The sequence below is a fragment of the Poecile atricapillus genome, chromosome 8 (genome assembly GCF_030490865.1).
Source record: "Poecile atricapillus isolate bPoeAtr1 chromosome 8, bPoeAtr1.hap1, whole genome shotgun sequence".
In the NCBI taxonomy this organism is placed as follows: domain Eukaryota; kingdom Metazoa; phylum Chordata; class Aves; order Passeriformes; family Paridae; genus Poecile; species Poecile atricapillus.
The window spans coordinates 6,538,929-6,555,025 of NC_081256.1; the positions used below are offsets into that span (position 1 = coordinate 6,538,929).

Genomic DNA, 16,097 nt, shown 5'->3' on the forward strand with positions numbered 1-16,097 from the left:
TCTCTGTAGGAAGAATCTTTTCATCATTCAGTCTAACCCTCACCTGACACAGCTCCAGCTGTTCCTTGGGTCCTGTCTGTGGTCACAGAGAGCAGAGATTGGAGCTGCCCCTTGGGAGGAAGCTGCAGCCCCTGGTGAGCTCTGCCCTCACCCTCTTCTCCAAGCTGAACAGACCAAGTGACCTCAGCTCCTCCTGCCTTTCTTGCAGGAAGTTTAACAGACATTTGTTTCCCAGCCCTTGGTCTATATTTAGAAATCTAGGCAGTACATGACCCTCAGAGACTGCAAACCCCAAAACTGCCTACAACCCTCACTGGGCATTGCCCACCTCTCCTCAAGGTCCTCCCCTTCACCAGTGGGATAAGAAGACACCAGCAGGGATAAGTAATCTGGAATTTCCTAGGAATAAGGGAATGTTCCCTGTCCCAGTGGTGGCAGATACCTCAATGCTCCTGAAAATACTCTGATCAGGAGAAGAGGGCATGGAGGAAAAGAAACAGCTGATCTGAGCATGCTTTGATCCTTCACATTTAAATGTAGGTAACCAGGAGTTAGGGAAGCCTCCCTACCTTCAGGGAACCTGAGCCCGCTGTGCTTGGCCTCTGCAGCAGGGATGCAGATGTGTGAGATGATCCCAAGGAGATTATCTCCCTGCTCCCAGCAGCACCCAGAGATGCAGGGAGTGCAGCTGGATTGAAGAGACATTTTTCTGTTTGCTTAGGCCACTTCCAGCTTCTATTACAATGTCAATCTGGATTTGGGGGCCTCCTGGCCATGGTCTCCACAGAAATATTTCTGCCAGAGTTTGTAAAACACATTTTGCAGTTAAATTCACAGTCTCACCTGTGCCTTGGACACTGTTTCCTACAGCATTCTCCCTGAGAAACTGGCTGCTCATGGCTTCCATGGGTGCACTGTTTGCTGGACAAAAACCTGGCTGCTGCCTGGGCACAGGGAATGGCGGGAATGGAGTTACATCCAGCTTGGGCTGGGCACCACTGAGGAACCCCAGGGCTCAGTATTGGACCCAGCACTGTTTAATATCTTTATCCATGATGTGGACAAGGGGATTTGCCACGCTCAGTATGTTCTTAGGTGACACCAAGATGGGTGGGAGTGTGGAGGGCAGGAAGGCTCTCCAGAGGGATCTGGACAGGCTGGATCTGTGGGCTGAGGACAACAGGGTGAGGGTCAACAAGGCCAAGTGCCAGGTCTTGTCCTTTGGCCACACCAACCCTGTGCAGCTCCAGGCTGGGGACAGAGTGGCTGGAAAGCTGGGGAAGGCCATAGAGGTGTTGGTGACAGTGGCTGGACACGAGCCCAGGTGTGCCCAGGTGGGCAGGAGGCCAGTGGCCCCTGGGCTGTCCCAGCCATGGTGTGTCCAGCAGGCCCAGGGCAGTGACTGTCCCTCTGTGCTGGCATCTGTGAGGCACCTCCAGTCCTGGGGACAGTTCTGGGCCCTTCAGTTCAAGAGATTGAGGGGCTGGAGCGTGTCCAGCTGGGGAAGGGGCTGGAGCAGCAGGAGCAGCTGAGGGAGCTGGGAAAGGGGCTCAGCCTGGAGAAAAGGAGGCTCAGGGGAACCTTCTGGCTCTGCACAACTCCCTGACAGGAGGGGACAGCTGGGATAGGGGTCAGGCTCTGCTCCCAGGGAACAAGGGACAGGTTACAGCTGAAATGCTAAAATAAGGAGCAAGTTCCACTGTGCCTGGTGTTCTCTAGAGACAGTTATCAGTTCCTTTTGCCAACAACATGCATCCTGTGAATACATTTACATGGGAATTGGGATCCTGCTGATTTGCAAATCAAAGTAAAAGATGATGTTTCTTTATGCAGAGTGTGTGATGCTGTGAGATACACAGGAAGGAGCCTGAAGGGATCAGGATGATATGTGCCTCCCTTATAAAGAGACCAAAAAACATTGAAGAAAGGCAGAACATTAGAGTCAGGGTGGGCCAGGAGGTTGTCTCCTGCCTTCCTCCTTTCTGAGCATTTAGTGAAGGGAGCCCAAACCAAGTGGGAGCTCAGTAGGGAATTTAAAAAGGATCTGGAGAAGGGCAAAGAGGCATAGGGAGTGGAACCAGCACTTTTCTCCACACAGATCTACCAAGGACAATGCTGCTTTGCAGCCAAGATGTTTCACCTCTTAATCCTGTTCCTGTCTCACATCTCCCCTTAGGAAGTCAGTGTCATGCAAGAACAAAGATTAAGTGACGAGTAAGAACATTAAAGTGAAGATTAAAGATTAGGAAAGTCATGAGTAGAAAACGTTTGTGGCTCTGAGCTGCTGTAACAGGTCCCAGAACAGCAATTTCCCTCTCTCCAGTTGTGTGTAATCCCCAAAATTGATCCCAAGTGGAGAAGACTGACTCGTGCCTACACTGTTGAGGTCACTAGGCTGCTCTAACTACATCCACATCAACTCCTGGTAGAAACTTTCCAGCTGTTCCTCAGCTGAGTGAATGCTGAAGTACATCCATAGGTCCTGCTAATCCATGCTAATTGAGATTGAACTTTGATGTTAATTTTTTCAGGTTTTTTTTTTTTTTTCAAGAGATAACCAACCAAAGGGGAAAAAAACCTCCCAGAACTATAAAAACAAAAGTGGGAATTACTTAAATTCATGATGCCAACTGCATCCTGGAAGTTTCACAAATCCACCTGCACAGTTTCTTTTCTGGATCAATGGAATGAGTCTGTATTTGCCATGTTTACCATGTAAAAGGCAAACAGGGATGCTCAACTGGGGTGTTGTGGCATTTGCCTACTGAATTGCAGGCTGAAAAAGCCACACTTCTGGAAGTTATGGAAAGGAGTTTGTTTTTTCCAGCAGCACACGTGTGCAGCTGCAGAGCCAGCTCCCCTCCACCTCTCTTCCCCCACAGCACCCACGCAGCACATGGACACGCTTCCAGGGCAACAAGAACCACAGTAGGAGTGAGCCAGCTCACTGGGAATCATTAGTGAGCGTTGGCAGCTCTGGTGCCAGCTGGGACAGACCAGGCTCTCAAAGAGCTTTTCCCTGGAGTGTGTGTGGCACCTTTTCCATGGGAGCTCCCACTGCCATCCCACTGCAGCCCCTCCTGGTTCTGTGCTGCCCGGAGCTCTGCCATGCCCAGCACCTGTGCAGCTCTTTGCTGCAAGGGGATCACAGAAAAAACATCCTGCTAGGAATAACCTTTATCCCCAGGTGCCAGCTCACCTTCCTGCCAAAAGAGCAGAGGGAAGTGAGCAGAACAGATCAGAACTCTATTTAGGTTGGAAAAATCAAGTCCAACCATAAATGTTACACTGCTGAGTCCACAACTTGTTCCCTGGGAACAGAGCCTGACCACCCCCAGCTGTCCCCTCCTGTCAGGGAGTTGTTCAGAGCCAGAAGGTCCCACCTGTGCCTCCTTTTCTCCAGGCTGAGCCCCTTTCCCAGCTCTCTCAGCCTCTCGTGGGGCTCCAGCCCCTTCCCCAGCTCCATTCCCTTCTCTGGATTCACTCCAGCCCCTCAATACTCACTCTATGCAGTTGGCTGTGATTTCCCTTTACTGTGCATGTCTGCCTTGGGAATTCATATTTGTTGCATGAGACAGATCTTGTCTGTTGGGAAATTCCTCATCCTGGTCAGGCCGCTGGAGCTGTGCAGTGTCCCCAGGTGGCCTCAGGTGTGGCTGTGGTGTCTGTACAGCTGCTGAAACAGGGCTAGTGCTGGTGTGGTCATAGGGAACAGCAGAGGGAGCAGGAGCTTTCACACAAATCCTCTCTGAAGTTTTTCCCCAAAATTTCTGTAGAAGCTCTTCTGTTAATTTGGCCCTGGAGTGCTCATCTGCCTCCCTGCCTCTGGAAGTGTCTTGTAGACACAGGTGTTCCTCTTGGCTAGCTCTTCAGAGGGACTAAAGAGGGGATGTTTCCCAAATTGAAAACGGTCTAAGCCTGTGTGACACGTGTGTCCCATCCATCATGATGACATGATTATTTTGTTGGCTCTTGCCAAACTTTGGCATTTCCTGCCAACATCTAAATAGTGATCGCCCACGGTGTTCTGGACCCAGAGCAGTGACGGCTGCAGACAGGGAATGTCCCGTGGGTGGAAGAGCTGCTGGAGAACTGCCATGAGCATCCTTAGAACTACAGCATGGCCAAGCCTGCCATGACCCCACACTGCAGCAGTTACAGGAACAACTTGTTGCTCAGAAATGAGGCATTCTCAAACACATGGGGCTTTTCCAAGGAATAGGAAAGGGCAGGGAGCAGAGCCCATTTCCAGGAGGGCTGGCCACCTCTCCAGGATACCAGGAAAATTAATCTCTCTGAAAGCTATGTTGCTCCTTCTATCCTGTTTACAGCTTTTCTCAACCAGGATGGTTCTTGATAGCGATCAGATTCTGGAACACATAAAGCAGCTGTCGGCAGAGTGGGGTTGCACCAGAAGAGGTGGCTCTGGTTGCTCTCCCAGCTGCCAGGACTCAAGAGGTGTCCATACAGGCACTGCCATCTCCATCTCTACAAAGTGTTTGTGAGATCTGATGTGGCCAATGGAAGGCAAAACCCCTCCATGCAGGACCTGAAGGAGTATCAGGAAACTATGCTGGGGGGAGATTTAGGTTGGATAATAGGAAAAGATTCTTCCCCCCAGAAGTGGTGGGGCATTGAATGGGTTCCTGAGGGAATGGTCACAGCCCCAAGACTGCCAGAGCTCCAGCAGCATTTGGACAATGCTCTCAGGCACAGGGTGGGATTGTTGGGGTGTTTGTGCAAGGCCAGGAGTTGGGCTGGATGACCCCTGTGGGTTCCTTCCAGCTTGGGGTATTGTGTGATTCTATGATTCTGTGATACATGGGAAGGCAGGCACCCATCGGTGACAGTGATAAGCCTGGAAAGCAGTGTGGAGGTGTGGCTGCTACCGGCAACAAGGGCAGTCATCACTATCACTGGCAGCTCCCAGCTCCTTCAAATTCCCTGTGTGTGACTCACACTCCAACAGCACATCCAGGCAGTTCAGTTCAGTACCCAGGACACTCGAGGGGTTCCTTCTGAGACTTTTGTGGGGATCTCAAGTGAGCTGTGAGACCCTGCATAAAGGAATCACAGATCACAGCAAATGTCCTGGTTGGAAATGAGAAGAAAAAGTACATGTAGGGATTACATGTTTTCCTGCATCTTCTGCAAAGCTATTAAACAGGTTCTTTAAGGCTCATTATATAAAACACTGACTTGAAGCTTGAAAGGAAATGTGAGGCTGCTGTGCAGTGCAGACCTGACTGAAGCTACTTCAGATATGAGCCCAAGTCTGCAAAGAGCTTTTTGGACACCCCAGGAATTAGGGGGTGAGGTGGGGCCTCAGTATGGCCACGGGGAGATCTGACCCCTGCTCTGGAACACTGAAAGTCCTGTTAGTGACACTGCAGGGCCGTGAGCAGGATGTGGACGTGCCATGGATTGTAGGTGTTCCTGTGCAGCCTGGAGAGGCCACGTGGTCCCAGGCCTCAGGGGTTCTGTTCTCTCCATGCACTTCACAAGCCTAAATGCATTATTTAACTGCTCTCTTTTTAAAAGACTGGGACAGAGGTTTGCCTGAGATGATTATTGCTCCTACTTGCAGAATTAAACTGTGGATTAAAATAGATTTTATTTAATTAACTTGAATGAAATAAATGTTTGTGTCTGATTCAGTCTCAGGAGAGGTGTCAGATCAGTCAGTGCCAGTAAAGCTGACTGACCTGTGCTTTTTCCAGCAGGATGAGCACAAAAATCTCTCTGTGGCATCTAGAGAAGATTCCTTAATCTCCTTAGCCTGTCTCGGGGACAGGCTTGGCTGCCAACAGTGCAGCGATGCAGGGCTGTGGCTGGGATTGCAGAGCTGGCTGGTTGGAATCATGCTTGGGTGTTTCCATCTTGCAGTGGAAGTGAGAGCAGCCTGGGATTCGGTGAACAAAAGTACCACAAAGTCCTGGATATTGCTGTTCCTTGAGTCCTGCTGCTGCCCTCACTGACACACGGCCCAAGTGCCCTGATCCTGAGTTTGCTCATACCAGCTGGCCTGTGGACAGCTGCATGCAGAAAACCCAAGAATTCCAAGGATTGCTCCATCTGCCTCCAAGTGCTTGCATATCCAGCTCTGAAATCCTCATGCACCACCTGTGTCCTGGCTGGCTGTGGGTGTGATGGCAACTAAGTGCTGAGAGAGAGGGAAGTGCAGCGGGGTGATCTGCCTAACGCGCTTATCCCACATTTTTTCTGCACAGTGTGTGCCCATTGATCCCAATAAATGCATCCCTCAGCCCTTCCCTTATCTGGAAGTGTGGCAATCAGGAGGGAAGGGAGCCCAGTGCCACCCGTCTCCTCTACCCACAGAAGGCCATCACCACAAACAAGGGTTCACTTCCAGTGTGTTCCACAGAATCATGGAATCATTAAGGCTGGAAAAGCCCTCTAACTTCCAGTCCAACCATTAACCTGGCACCACCATGTCCACCACTGGCTCATATCAGGAACAGGGTGTCCAGCAGGCCCAGGGTTGTGCCTGTCCCCTGTGCTGGCACTGCTGAGGCTTCTTGAGTGCTGTGTCCAGTTCTGGGTCCCCCAGATCAGGAATGACATTGAGGGGTTGGAGCATGTCCAGGGAAGGGAACAGAACTGAGGATGTGTCTGGAGCGCCAGGAGCAGCTGAGGGAGCTGGGAAAGGGGCTCAGCCTGGAGCAAAGGAGGCTCAGGTGGGACCTTCTGGCTCTGCACAGCTCCCTGACAGGAGGGGACAGCTGGGGGTGGTTGGGCTCTGCTCCCAGGGAACAGGGACAGGATGGGAGGAAACAGCCTCAATCTGTGCCAGGGGAGGCTCAGGTTGGACATGAGGAGGAATTTCTTCACTGTAAGGGTGGGCAGGCCTTGGCAGGGGCTGCCCAGGGAGGTTTGGAGCCCCCATCCCTGGAGGTGTCCAAGGAATGCCTGGACATAGCACTCAGTGCTGTGGGCTGGTGACAAGGTGGGGATCAGTTGGACTCGATGATCTTGGAGGTGTTTTCCAACTAAAATGATTCTGTGATTTTGTAAACTATGTCCCTAAGTGTCCCATCCACAGACCTGAACCCCCCCTTTTTGCAGCAGCACCCAAGCACCCATGCAACCGAACACGGAACACCCAACCCCCATCCTGCAGTCGTTTCTGTTGCCAAATAAGGTGGAAACACACAGAAAAACACTGGGAAACACTGCATTAATCCCTTTTTTTTGGACTAACTACGCTGCTTCTCCAGACCTTTTTATTCCAGCTCTCCCATTTAACCACCTGCTGCTGTTACACCCCTGAAGATACAAACTGGAGGTTTTTCTGCACCACATCATACGGTGAGGTGCACACCCAAGCACACACACAAACCCAGCAGTCCAGGAGAGGACTTTGACTGTAAAAACGAGTCCTGAACCACTTGAGTCCCAAGGCTGGTTCAAAGGTGAGTGTTAGTTTTCTTATTTGCCCCATGGGATAAGAGGAGGAACTATAGTGCTGTATTAGTCATTCTTGAGATAGTCATTAACTCTTATTTGTACAAAACATATTTTTCAAGGGCTGAACTATCACCTGTTGGAATGATTAGGATCTGACTGAGGAGAGAGGGGGGCGAAGGATGCAGATGGGGAGCCATCAGGGATGGGTGAGAGGGCATAAATGATGTATTTATTAGAGAAAATGTAGATATATTTTATTTATGCACACTTCATCCATGTATATACAGGGGTATATAGGGATGTATGTGTAAAGGCAGACATAAAATTATACACTCATGTATTATTCAAATAGAAGGAGTAGGTTTAGATATTAGGGGAAAAAAAAAAAGGTTCCCTGTGAGGGTGGTGAGGCCTCAGAGAAGCAACGCTGGACATCTTCAAGGCAGGGCTGGACAGAGCTTGGAGCAACCTGGGATAGTGGAAGGTGTCCCTGCCCATGGCAGGGGTTTGGAATGAGATGGGCTTTTCCCATCCAGCCCAAAACCATTCCACGATTCCATGGTGATCCTTTCACATAAATATACACCCACAAAGGCGTAGCTCTGTGTACAAAACGTTCTCTAATAAGATATAATTGAAGGACTAATAGGATTTACCCGTAAATACGAATAACCACCTCACCCCGCGCCCGTTGCGGCAGCGGCGCTCGGGCGGGCGGGGCGCGGCGGGGCCCGGGGGCTGCGGCGGGGCCCGGGGCGGGTCGGGGAGCGGAGGGGAGGAGGCGAATCCACGGCCAGAGCTGCGGAACCGCCCCGGCCGGGCGGGGCCTGAGGCCGCCGGTGCCGCCCCTGCAGGCGCGGCGCGGCCCGGCCCGGCCCGGCATGAGGCTGAGCCGGGCGGCCGTGCTGGCACAGGCCAAGGCGGCCGCGCTTGACGGCGTCCGCCGCCTCAACTGCTGGTGGGCCTGGGGACAGGGACTGAGGGGGGGACAGGCAGGGCTGAGGAAGGAGGACGGGCTCGGATGAGGCTGGGAGGACAGTGATGGAGGAAGGACGGGGATGGAGAGGGGATAGGCAGGCCTGGGGGCACAGGCAGGGATCAGGAGAGGGGACGGGCGGGGATGGATGAGGGGTGACAGGCCAGGATGGGGAGGGGACAGGCAGGGATGGAGATGGGGACATAGGCAGAGGTGGGGAGGGGGTTCAGGAAGGGCTGGGGAGGGGAGTCAAGGATTGAGGAAGAGGGCAGGAAGGGAGGGAGGGAGCTGGGTGTCAGGGATGGGGAGGGACAGGGCTGGGTAAGGACAGACAGGCAGAGCAGGGAACAGGCAGCGCTGGTGGAGGGGGTCAGGGCTGGGTGAGGGAGAACAGGCAGGGCTGGGCAAGAGGAGGCACAACAGGGCTCATGACAGACTGTGCTGGAGCAGTTTAGTGGGGCCGGGCTGGGTGGGGGGTGCAGGGGGACACTCAGCTCTGCTGTGCTCTCCCTGACCCCCCTTTCCTCTCGCAGGGGCAGCCACCTGACGGATGTAAGTACTGGAGGAGCCAGAGGAGCCTGGGCCCACAGCCGGAGCGGGGACACCGTGGAGGCGATGGGGCTGCCAGGGCACTGGGGAGGGCCTGGCTTCGGGCTGGCCTGGTGCCTGTGAGCTGCAGGGCTTTTCAGGGTTGATTAGCATCTCACGCCATGAAAAAAAAAATGTGATTGCTGCTGTTTCCACATTGGAAAATTTCTCTCCAAGGCCCAGCAGAGAGTGGTGTCTCAGAGAGTGGGACCCTGAGTCCTACGTCTCTGGTGATTTTAGATGAGGTTCTGTCACTAGGGGAGGGCTGGCAGAGGTTGGAGAGAGCCTTTCCTGCCTGTAGAGGCTGCAGAGTTGCTGGAGCAGAAGAAAAATGTGACACTGGCTGGTATCTGCACTTCCACTCCTGAGCAGAGGCTGGAGGAGCTGCTGACGCTGCACTCACTGTGTCAGAAAATCTCTGGTGTTGTTAAGCTCGGGTTAGACTGAAGCAAACCCAAATTTGTGATGGTGCCTTTTGTGATTTCAGTTGGGTTTATTTATATTTTCCCCCATGAGTGCAAACTCATGTTGTTTCTGTCTCTTCCTGCCCAGATATCCATATGCCGAGATTTGCCCAACATCGAGGTGATCACGTTCAGGTGAATGCCAGTTTTGCAGCTTCAGAGAGGGCAGGGAAATCACCTTTTCCTGGGGAAGGTTTCTTCTCACATTACTAGGGTTGTGTGTGTGAGCTGCCTGGCTCTTTATGCCCCGCTTCTCAAGCATTAGAGATACAGAAATGATTATTCCTCAGCAGCTCCTCTGCACTACTCCCTGTACTCCTTGAGAAAATATTCTCTCTTTTGACGAGTGATAAAACCCCTTAGGATTGTTGATCCTGAAATTCTATTCCGTAGTTTTGACAGGGATCTTCTTGGCCCCTGTATGTGGTCTGTTTCCAAAATGCTTGTTGGAATATTTTGTGGATCTCTCAGAGCTTTCCCTCTCCATAATACACTCAACTTTCACCTATCCTGGGGATCCCATGGAACCAGTGCTCTGCGAATTCGAGCCTTTTAATTTGAGAATCTTACATAGGTTCTCCTTGGGTGGGTCAGAGGAGCTGCTACAGAAAAGGGGGCAGGTTTTGGGGGGAGAAGAGGCGCTTTGTTATCCTCAGCAGGGTGGAACAACAGCTCTTTCAATTCTCCTCTCTGCTGACAAAAGATAAAATGCCACAAACCATGGGCTGAGCATCCCTTGCTGTGCCGTGCTGGGGTGAGGCTGTTGTAGGAAAGGGGACTGGGAAATGCTGTGCTCCATCCTGGATGGGGCAGCGAGGGTGGGATGGGCTCTGACCGTGTCTCCACAGCGTGAACGGCATCTCAGACCTCGAACCGCTGCACCAGTGCCAGAACCTGAGCGAGCTCTACCTGAGGAAGAACAACATCACGAGCCTGGATGAGCTGTTCTACCTGAAGACGCTGCCGCGGCTGCGGGTGCTGTGGCTGGCGGAGAACCCCTGCTGCGGGCCCGACCCCCACCGCTACCGCATGACCGTGCTGCGCAACCTGCCCAGCCTGCAGAAGCTCGACAACCAGGGTGGGCTTTGGTCACCTGCAAACAGCCCCAGGGCAGGGCCACCTGGGAAATGGGGATGTGTTGGCTCCTCTTGAAGGCAGCCTTTGAGTTTTCCTAGAGTCAGGGGGTGTTAGGGGTTGACTTGGATCCAGTGCTTCTAAGCTGTTTTCTCTCTTTGTCTTCCCTTTCTGTTTCTCTTCCCCTTCTGCCTCCTCTTCCTCCTCCTTTTTCTTTCTCCATCCCTATCCCCATCCCCATCTGCATCACCTACCCCTTTCCCTTTCGCCCTTTCCCTTTCCCCTTCCCTTCTCTATCCCTTCCCTACGGTAGCACTACTGAGTGCCTATTATAGCTCAGACACTACCACTAATTAGTGGTTTTTAGAGCTCTCTCTTTGCTGTGGCCAGACAAAGGTTCTATAACTGGATCTGCTGCTGTAGAAAAGCTTCCCTGTTTTTTTTTTTTTCCATCCACTAGCAGCAGTTTGGTGGCTTTTGGAGCCTTCTCCAGAGACAAGAAATAGCAAAGCATGTTTGCATCCCTCCCTGATACCCTTCTCACTTTGGGAGGCTGTTGATTGCTTCCAGCATTCTCCTGCCCAGGTTTCACTGCAGGAGGAGGGTGAAAGCAAAATGCCAGACAGTTTTTGGACCAAACCCCTTGGGAACAGCTCTGCAGCAGCAGAACTGCCCCACTAGAGATGCCATCCCCCTGGGCAGCTGCAGTTCATAGCAACAGGCATTTGTTGTGGCCTTTGCAGCTGTGACAGAGGAAGAGCTGTCGCAGGCCCTGGTGGATGGTGTGGAGATCACGGCCCCGCCAGCGCGGAGGAGTGTGGAGAACGGCTGGTCCGAGTCCACCGCATCCAGCGCCACCGGATCCACGACAGAGCCCGAGAGTGAGCTGCTCACCTGCAGCCTGGAGGAGACAAAGTGAGGGCTGGGGAGCTGCCAGCATTTCTGGGTTGAACTCATGTGTGGCAGGAGAGGATCCTGACATTCCAGGGGCCAGGCCCACAGCCAGTGCAGGTTCCCCTTGTTCTGGTTACTGCAGTGGAGCTGTGCAGGATCAGTGGCACTGCTGGGGCTGGTTCTGTGTCTGCCAAACAGGCTCTGCTGTGGGGGGTGACTCAAGCTCATCAGCTGCATGGATGGATCCTCTCTGATCTGGGAGCTCTAGTCCATTCCCTGGGGTGCTCCAGCTGGATACCCCTTGCATAGTCATGCATATGTGATGAGGAAGGATTGGCCTGGCAGAGGAAGGTTCTCCCACCTGGTCATAATAACATAATAATATTTGCTTTTCCTCCCTTTTTTTTTTAGCAAAACTCAGGAGGAGCTTGATATGAAGCTTGTTCCTAGGGATAGATATTCCTCCTTTTCCCCTCAAGAGACAGATTGCAGCCACAAGAAGAGAGTGAGTATCATTTAAAGACCAAATTGCTTTTCCTGGTGTGTGGGGCTGAGCCCCAGCATTGAAAGATGTGAAGAACCTTGGATGTCCCCAGAGGAGGGGAACAGAGCTGATGCCAGGACTGGAACAAATGTCTAGGAGCAGCTGAGGGCTCTGGGTTTGTTTGGTCTGGGGAGAAGGAGGCCAAGGGGTGACCTCATGCCCCTCTGCAGCTTCCTGAGGAGGGGATGTGGGGAAGGGGATTCTGAGTTCTTCTACCTGGGATCCAGCAATAGGAGTGGGAATGGTTCAAAGTTGTGCCAGGGGAGGCTCAGACTGGACATTAGGAAGTGTTTCTTTAGCAAGAGTAGGGTCAAACCTTGGGAAGGGGCTGCGGAACAGGAAGCTTAGGTGATTCTGCAGCCCCCTCCATCGTGTAGCCTTGGATGAACCTGGATTTTGGTGGTTGAGCTGGGAATTGCAGAGTGCTGGATTTGGTGTTGTTGCATCAATCAGCGGAGCAAGATCTAACCCACACTGCCTCACTCAGCCATAGCTGTCTAGAGCAGCACCACAGGCTCTGACCATTAAAAAGAGGGGAAGTGGCCCCCCATTGCAGCTGGAAAGGTTCAGGTTGGATGTTGGGCAAAAGATTCTCCCTAGAAGGACAGTTATTTAGGCTGTGGAATCTCTCCCTGGAGTTCTTCAGGACATGATTTGACAGAGCCATGGCCTGGTGTTGGCAGTGGTCCTGTGGTGGTGGCAGGGCTGGGGACCTTCAAGGGTCCTTTGCAGAGAGCACCAGCTCTCATTCCTTAGAACAGATGCCTCCTGTCCTTTCCCATCCTACACATGCTGGAGAGCGAGGGCAGCTGCTCCTGAATGTGCTTTTCCTTACAGAAGCCAGGCTGGAGCGTGGCTGGGAGCCAGAGGCATGTGGGCAGCCAGCACAGGACTGGGTGGATGGGTTTGTCCTGCATTCCAGCCTCGTCACGTGCCACATGCAGCCTCCGTCTGCGTTTGCCCCGAGGGCTTGGTGGTTAGACCCGGTCCTGTGGCTGCAGGTGGCTGTTCCAAACTGCTGCCAGTGGTGGTGGTGGTGGTGGTGGTGGAGGAGTTCTTAGAAAGCGCAGGGAAAATCGAGTGTCCGTGTCCTGGCTGGCTGGTATAAAGCAGTGTCTGCCTTGTCCCTACAGAACAATGTCCTGAGTGCCATCCTGCTTCTTATGAAGGAACTGGATGCAGAGGGGCTGGAGATCATCCAGCAGACAGTGGTGAGGAGGCTCCAGGCCTTCCAGAAGAAGGAGCTGCAGGAGGAGTGACAACACCCATCCCCATTCCAACCTCCCTTGGAGCCCCAGCCCCGCGGTGCTGTCCTGCCCACACATCCCTGGCTGCAGCCAAAGCCTCGGTGCTCCCCATTCTGCTTCCCATGTGAGGGCATGGGGGATGGGATGCTCCTTCTCCGGAGATTTCCTGCTTGTGCTGCAGGCTCTGACACTGTATCCTGTGTGGCTGGGGCTCTTGGATGGGAGCCGCAGGCAAATCAGCGGAGCAGAAGGGAGCAGGGCTGCAGCCAGAGGTGCTGTGTGATTTGAGGGGGAGCAGAGCCTGCTGATGGCTGGGGAGGTCTCTGCCCCTCAGCAAGCCTGGGGATGCACAGCACCTCTGAGGGCAGTTTGTACCACAAAGATTTGGTTTGGTGGAATCTGACGGGGAGACATTGCCTGAGATGGTCACCAAGAACTGTCTGGTGCAGGTGGTGAAGGTCAATGTCCAGTTATTAATTTACTTTCCAGCTCCTGGCTGACTTCCTTGCTGGTGCACACAACCCAAAGGAAAGCTCAGAGCAGCCTAGGTGAACCAGAAATGACTCCCACATCCTGAATGCTCAGCTGTCCTCTTACCCCAACATTCCCTGCAGGCATTAGAGCAGTTTAAGGAAACATCCCAGTTAAAAGGGCCTGAGCATTCTGCCTGCTTTACACAGGCATCAGGGGTGGGTCTTGCTCTTTAACTGATAAAACTGTATTTACCAAGTTTTATAGAGTTGTTAAGTACAAACTACACTGTTGTGACATACCAAATAAACCAAATTATCCCTCAAGGCTGTGTAAGTGGTGGCTGGAGTTCAGCAAAGGCCTGGCTGGGGGCACTGCTCCATTACCTCTGGTTCAGGGAGTGCATTGTGAGCCCTGTGGAGCAGGAGGAGGGCTGGGAGCCCCGCGCCTTCCCGCTTCACTGAGCTTCTGAAACAGTGAGCCTGCTCCCAGCACTGCTTTCCAGGGGCACTGGGCTGTCTTGCAACCTTCTGGCAACCACAGCAAAGGCAGGGAGCAGGAGAGGTACTGAGAAAAGCTCAGTGCAGAGCCACCTGGGTAGGACAGTGGCCCTGAGATATGGGACACGAGCCCTCTGTGCCTCCCAGCGCTGCACTGGCCGTTCCATGGCCCCCCTGTCCCTGTTTGTGCCGTCTCCAGGCTGTGCTACCAGGAAGGAATGCTCCTCAGGGATGGTGACAGCCCTGTGTCCACACGCCTGGCCTTGGTGGGAAGGGACACAGTTTGACCCTCGTCACTCAGAGGGAGATTTGCTGATGCCTTTAGCGCCTTGAAAGACCTTTGTTCTGGCCTTCTGTGTTAAACCCAGCTGCAATTGTGTGATTTATGATGTCCCAGACTTCCTTTGACAGTCAGGGCCTGGGAGACTCACCCTGCTGAGTGCAAGTCTTCTCCCAGGCCCCTGGCCTGTCCATGTCAAGGAACAGGGGAGTTGTTGGGGTGAGCTGGACCCCAAAGGAAGCATCCATCAGGACTTGGTCATGGTGGAGCAATTACTGTGCCCTTGAGGCCATGCTGACACAATTCCTGGAGACGTTGGGTTGCTCACTGCCTACGTGCTGTGCTCGTCATCCTTGGCTGTTGCCGGTGCTGCCCTCAGAGCTCCCAACTGCTCCTTGCAGCGTCCCAGCAAACCCCAGCGGGAGCTCAGCCCCTCCAGAGCCCCAGCATCCTGCCTTCCACTGCAGGATGCTCCTGGAGGCTTGCTCTGCCCTCTTTTCAGGGTGGGCTGGATGTGCTGGGAAGTCTGGGAGCACAGTCACGTCCCCTCCTGCTCATCCTCAGAATGCAGTGGCTGTGCCTGTCTGTTTTCTCACAGGCATTGGGCCCTCCAGGTATTTTTTTTGGTGGAAATGAGGTGTGAGGGCTGCAGTGACTCCTGTCCCTCAACTTGCAGCTGGTCTGAGCCTGGGGACACCCCTGTCCCCATTCATACCCTAAACGTGTCTGCTGCAGGGCTGTGCTGCCGACACATTTTCCACATGACCTGCTGTCACCCTGCCCTGCCTCAGCCAGGAGTATCGAGCAGTGAATGCAGATAATTCCCAGCTGTGGAAAATGCTAGCAGCTGTACTGAGCCACTTCCCTTCAAACCATCCTCAGAGACTCTGAGAGGCTGGTAGTGAGGCAGGTGTGAGGTCCATGGCTGACGGAGGGGGGGAGAGAGTGGGCTGGGGCTCCCCCAAAGTGGAATAGCACATGGGAAGAGTGGAAGAGCCCATTTCCCACCCAGGAAATGGAGCTCCAGGAGAAGCCAGGTCTCTGCCTGGGGTTCCCAGAGCAGATACTCATTCAAGAGCAGCAATGCTGCCTCCATCAGCAAGGTCTGCTACTATGGGTCCATGGAGGAGACAAAAGTTACCATCTTCCACCAGAGCCGAAAATGTGTTCAATTAGGGGAAAAGGGCTGAAATCATGGAATCCCAGAATGGTTTTTACAGGTAAGGGACCTGTAAGCCCATCTCACTCCACTCCCTGCCATGGGCAAGGGACACTTTCCACTAAACCAGGTCGCTCCAAGCCCCGTCCAACCCTTGGACACTTTCAGGGATGGGGCAGCCACGGCTGCTCTGGGCAACTGTGGCAGGGCCTCACCTCCCTCAGAGCTGGTAATTTCTTACCAATATCCTGTCTAACCCTGCAGCAGTAGAAAGCCATCCCCCCTTGGCCTGTCACTCCAGGACCTAGTCCAAAGTCCTCCATCTTCCTTGTTGGCTCCTTCAGGCACTGCAAGGCCACAATGAGCTCACCCCAGAGCTTCTCTTCAGGCTGAACAATCCCAACTCTCCCAGCCTTTCCTCCCAGCAGAGCTGCTCCATCCTCTGCTCATCCTGGTGCCCCCTCTGGACTCT

At 53.3% G+C, this 16,097-nt stretch overlaps 1 protein-coding gene across 1 annotated transcript; it reads left to right on the forward strand.

The window, feature by feature from the left end:
• The first annotated feature begins 8,243 nt into the window (after positions 1 to 8,243).
• On the forward strand, positions 8,244 to 14,012 carry CFAP410 (cilia and flagella associated protein 410). The gene is made up of 7 exons (XM_058844467.1): positions 8,244 to 8,386; positions 8,938 to 8,956; positions 9,545 to 9,591; positions 10,305 to 10,534; positions 11,274 to 11,445; positions 11,836 to 11,929; positions 13,102 to 14,012. Exons 1-7 carry the CDS (start codon positions 8,310 to 8,312, stop codon positions 13,225 to 13,227), a joined length of 765 nt encoding a protein of 254 aa, XP_058700450.1. The 5' UTR covers positions 8,244 to 8,309; the 3' UTR covers positions 13,228 to 14,012.
• The last annotated feature ends 2,085 nt before the right edge of the window (positions 14,013 to 16,097 follow it).

Bases quoted from the DNA above. Each gene is read 5' to 3' on its own strand.
- CFAP410 (XM_058844467.1), top strand. From the start codon at position 8,310: ATGAGGCTGAGCCGGGCGGCCGTGCTGGCACAGGCCAAGGCGGCCGCG. The intron at 9,592-10,304 runs GTGAATGCCAGT...GTGTCTCCACAG, and splicing joins ATCGAGGTGATCACGTTCAG to CGTGAACGGCATCTCAGACC. The intron at 11,446-11,835 runs GTGAGGGCTGGG...TTTTTTTTTTAG, and splicing joins TGCAGCCTGGAGGAGACAAA to CAAAACTCAGGAGGAGCTTG.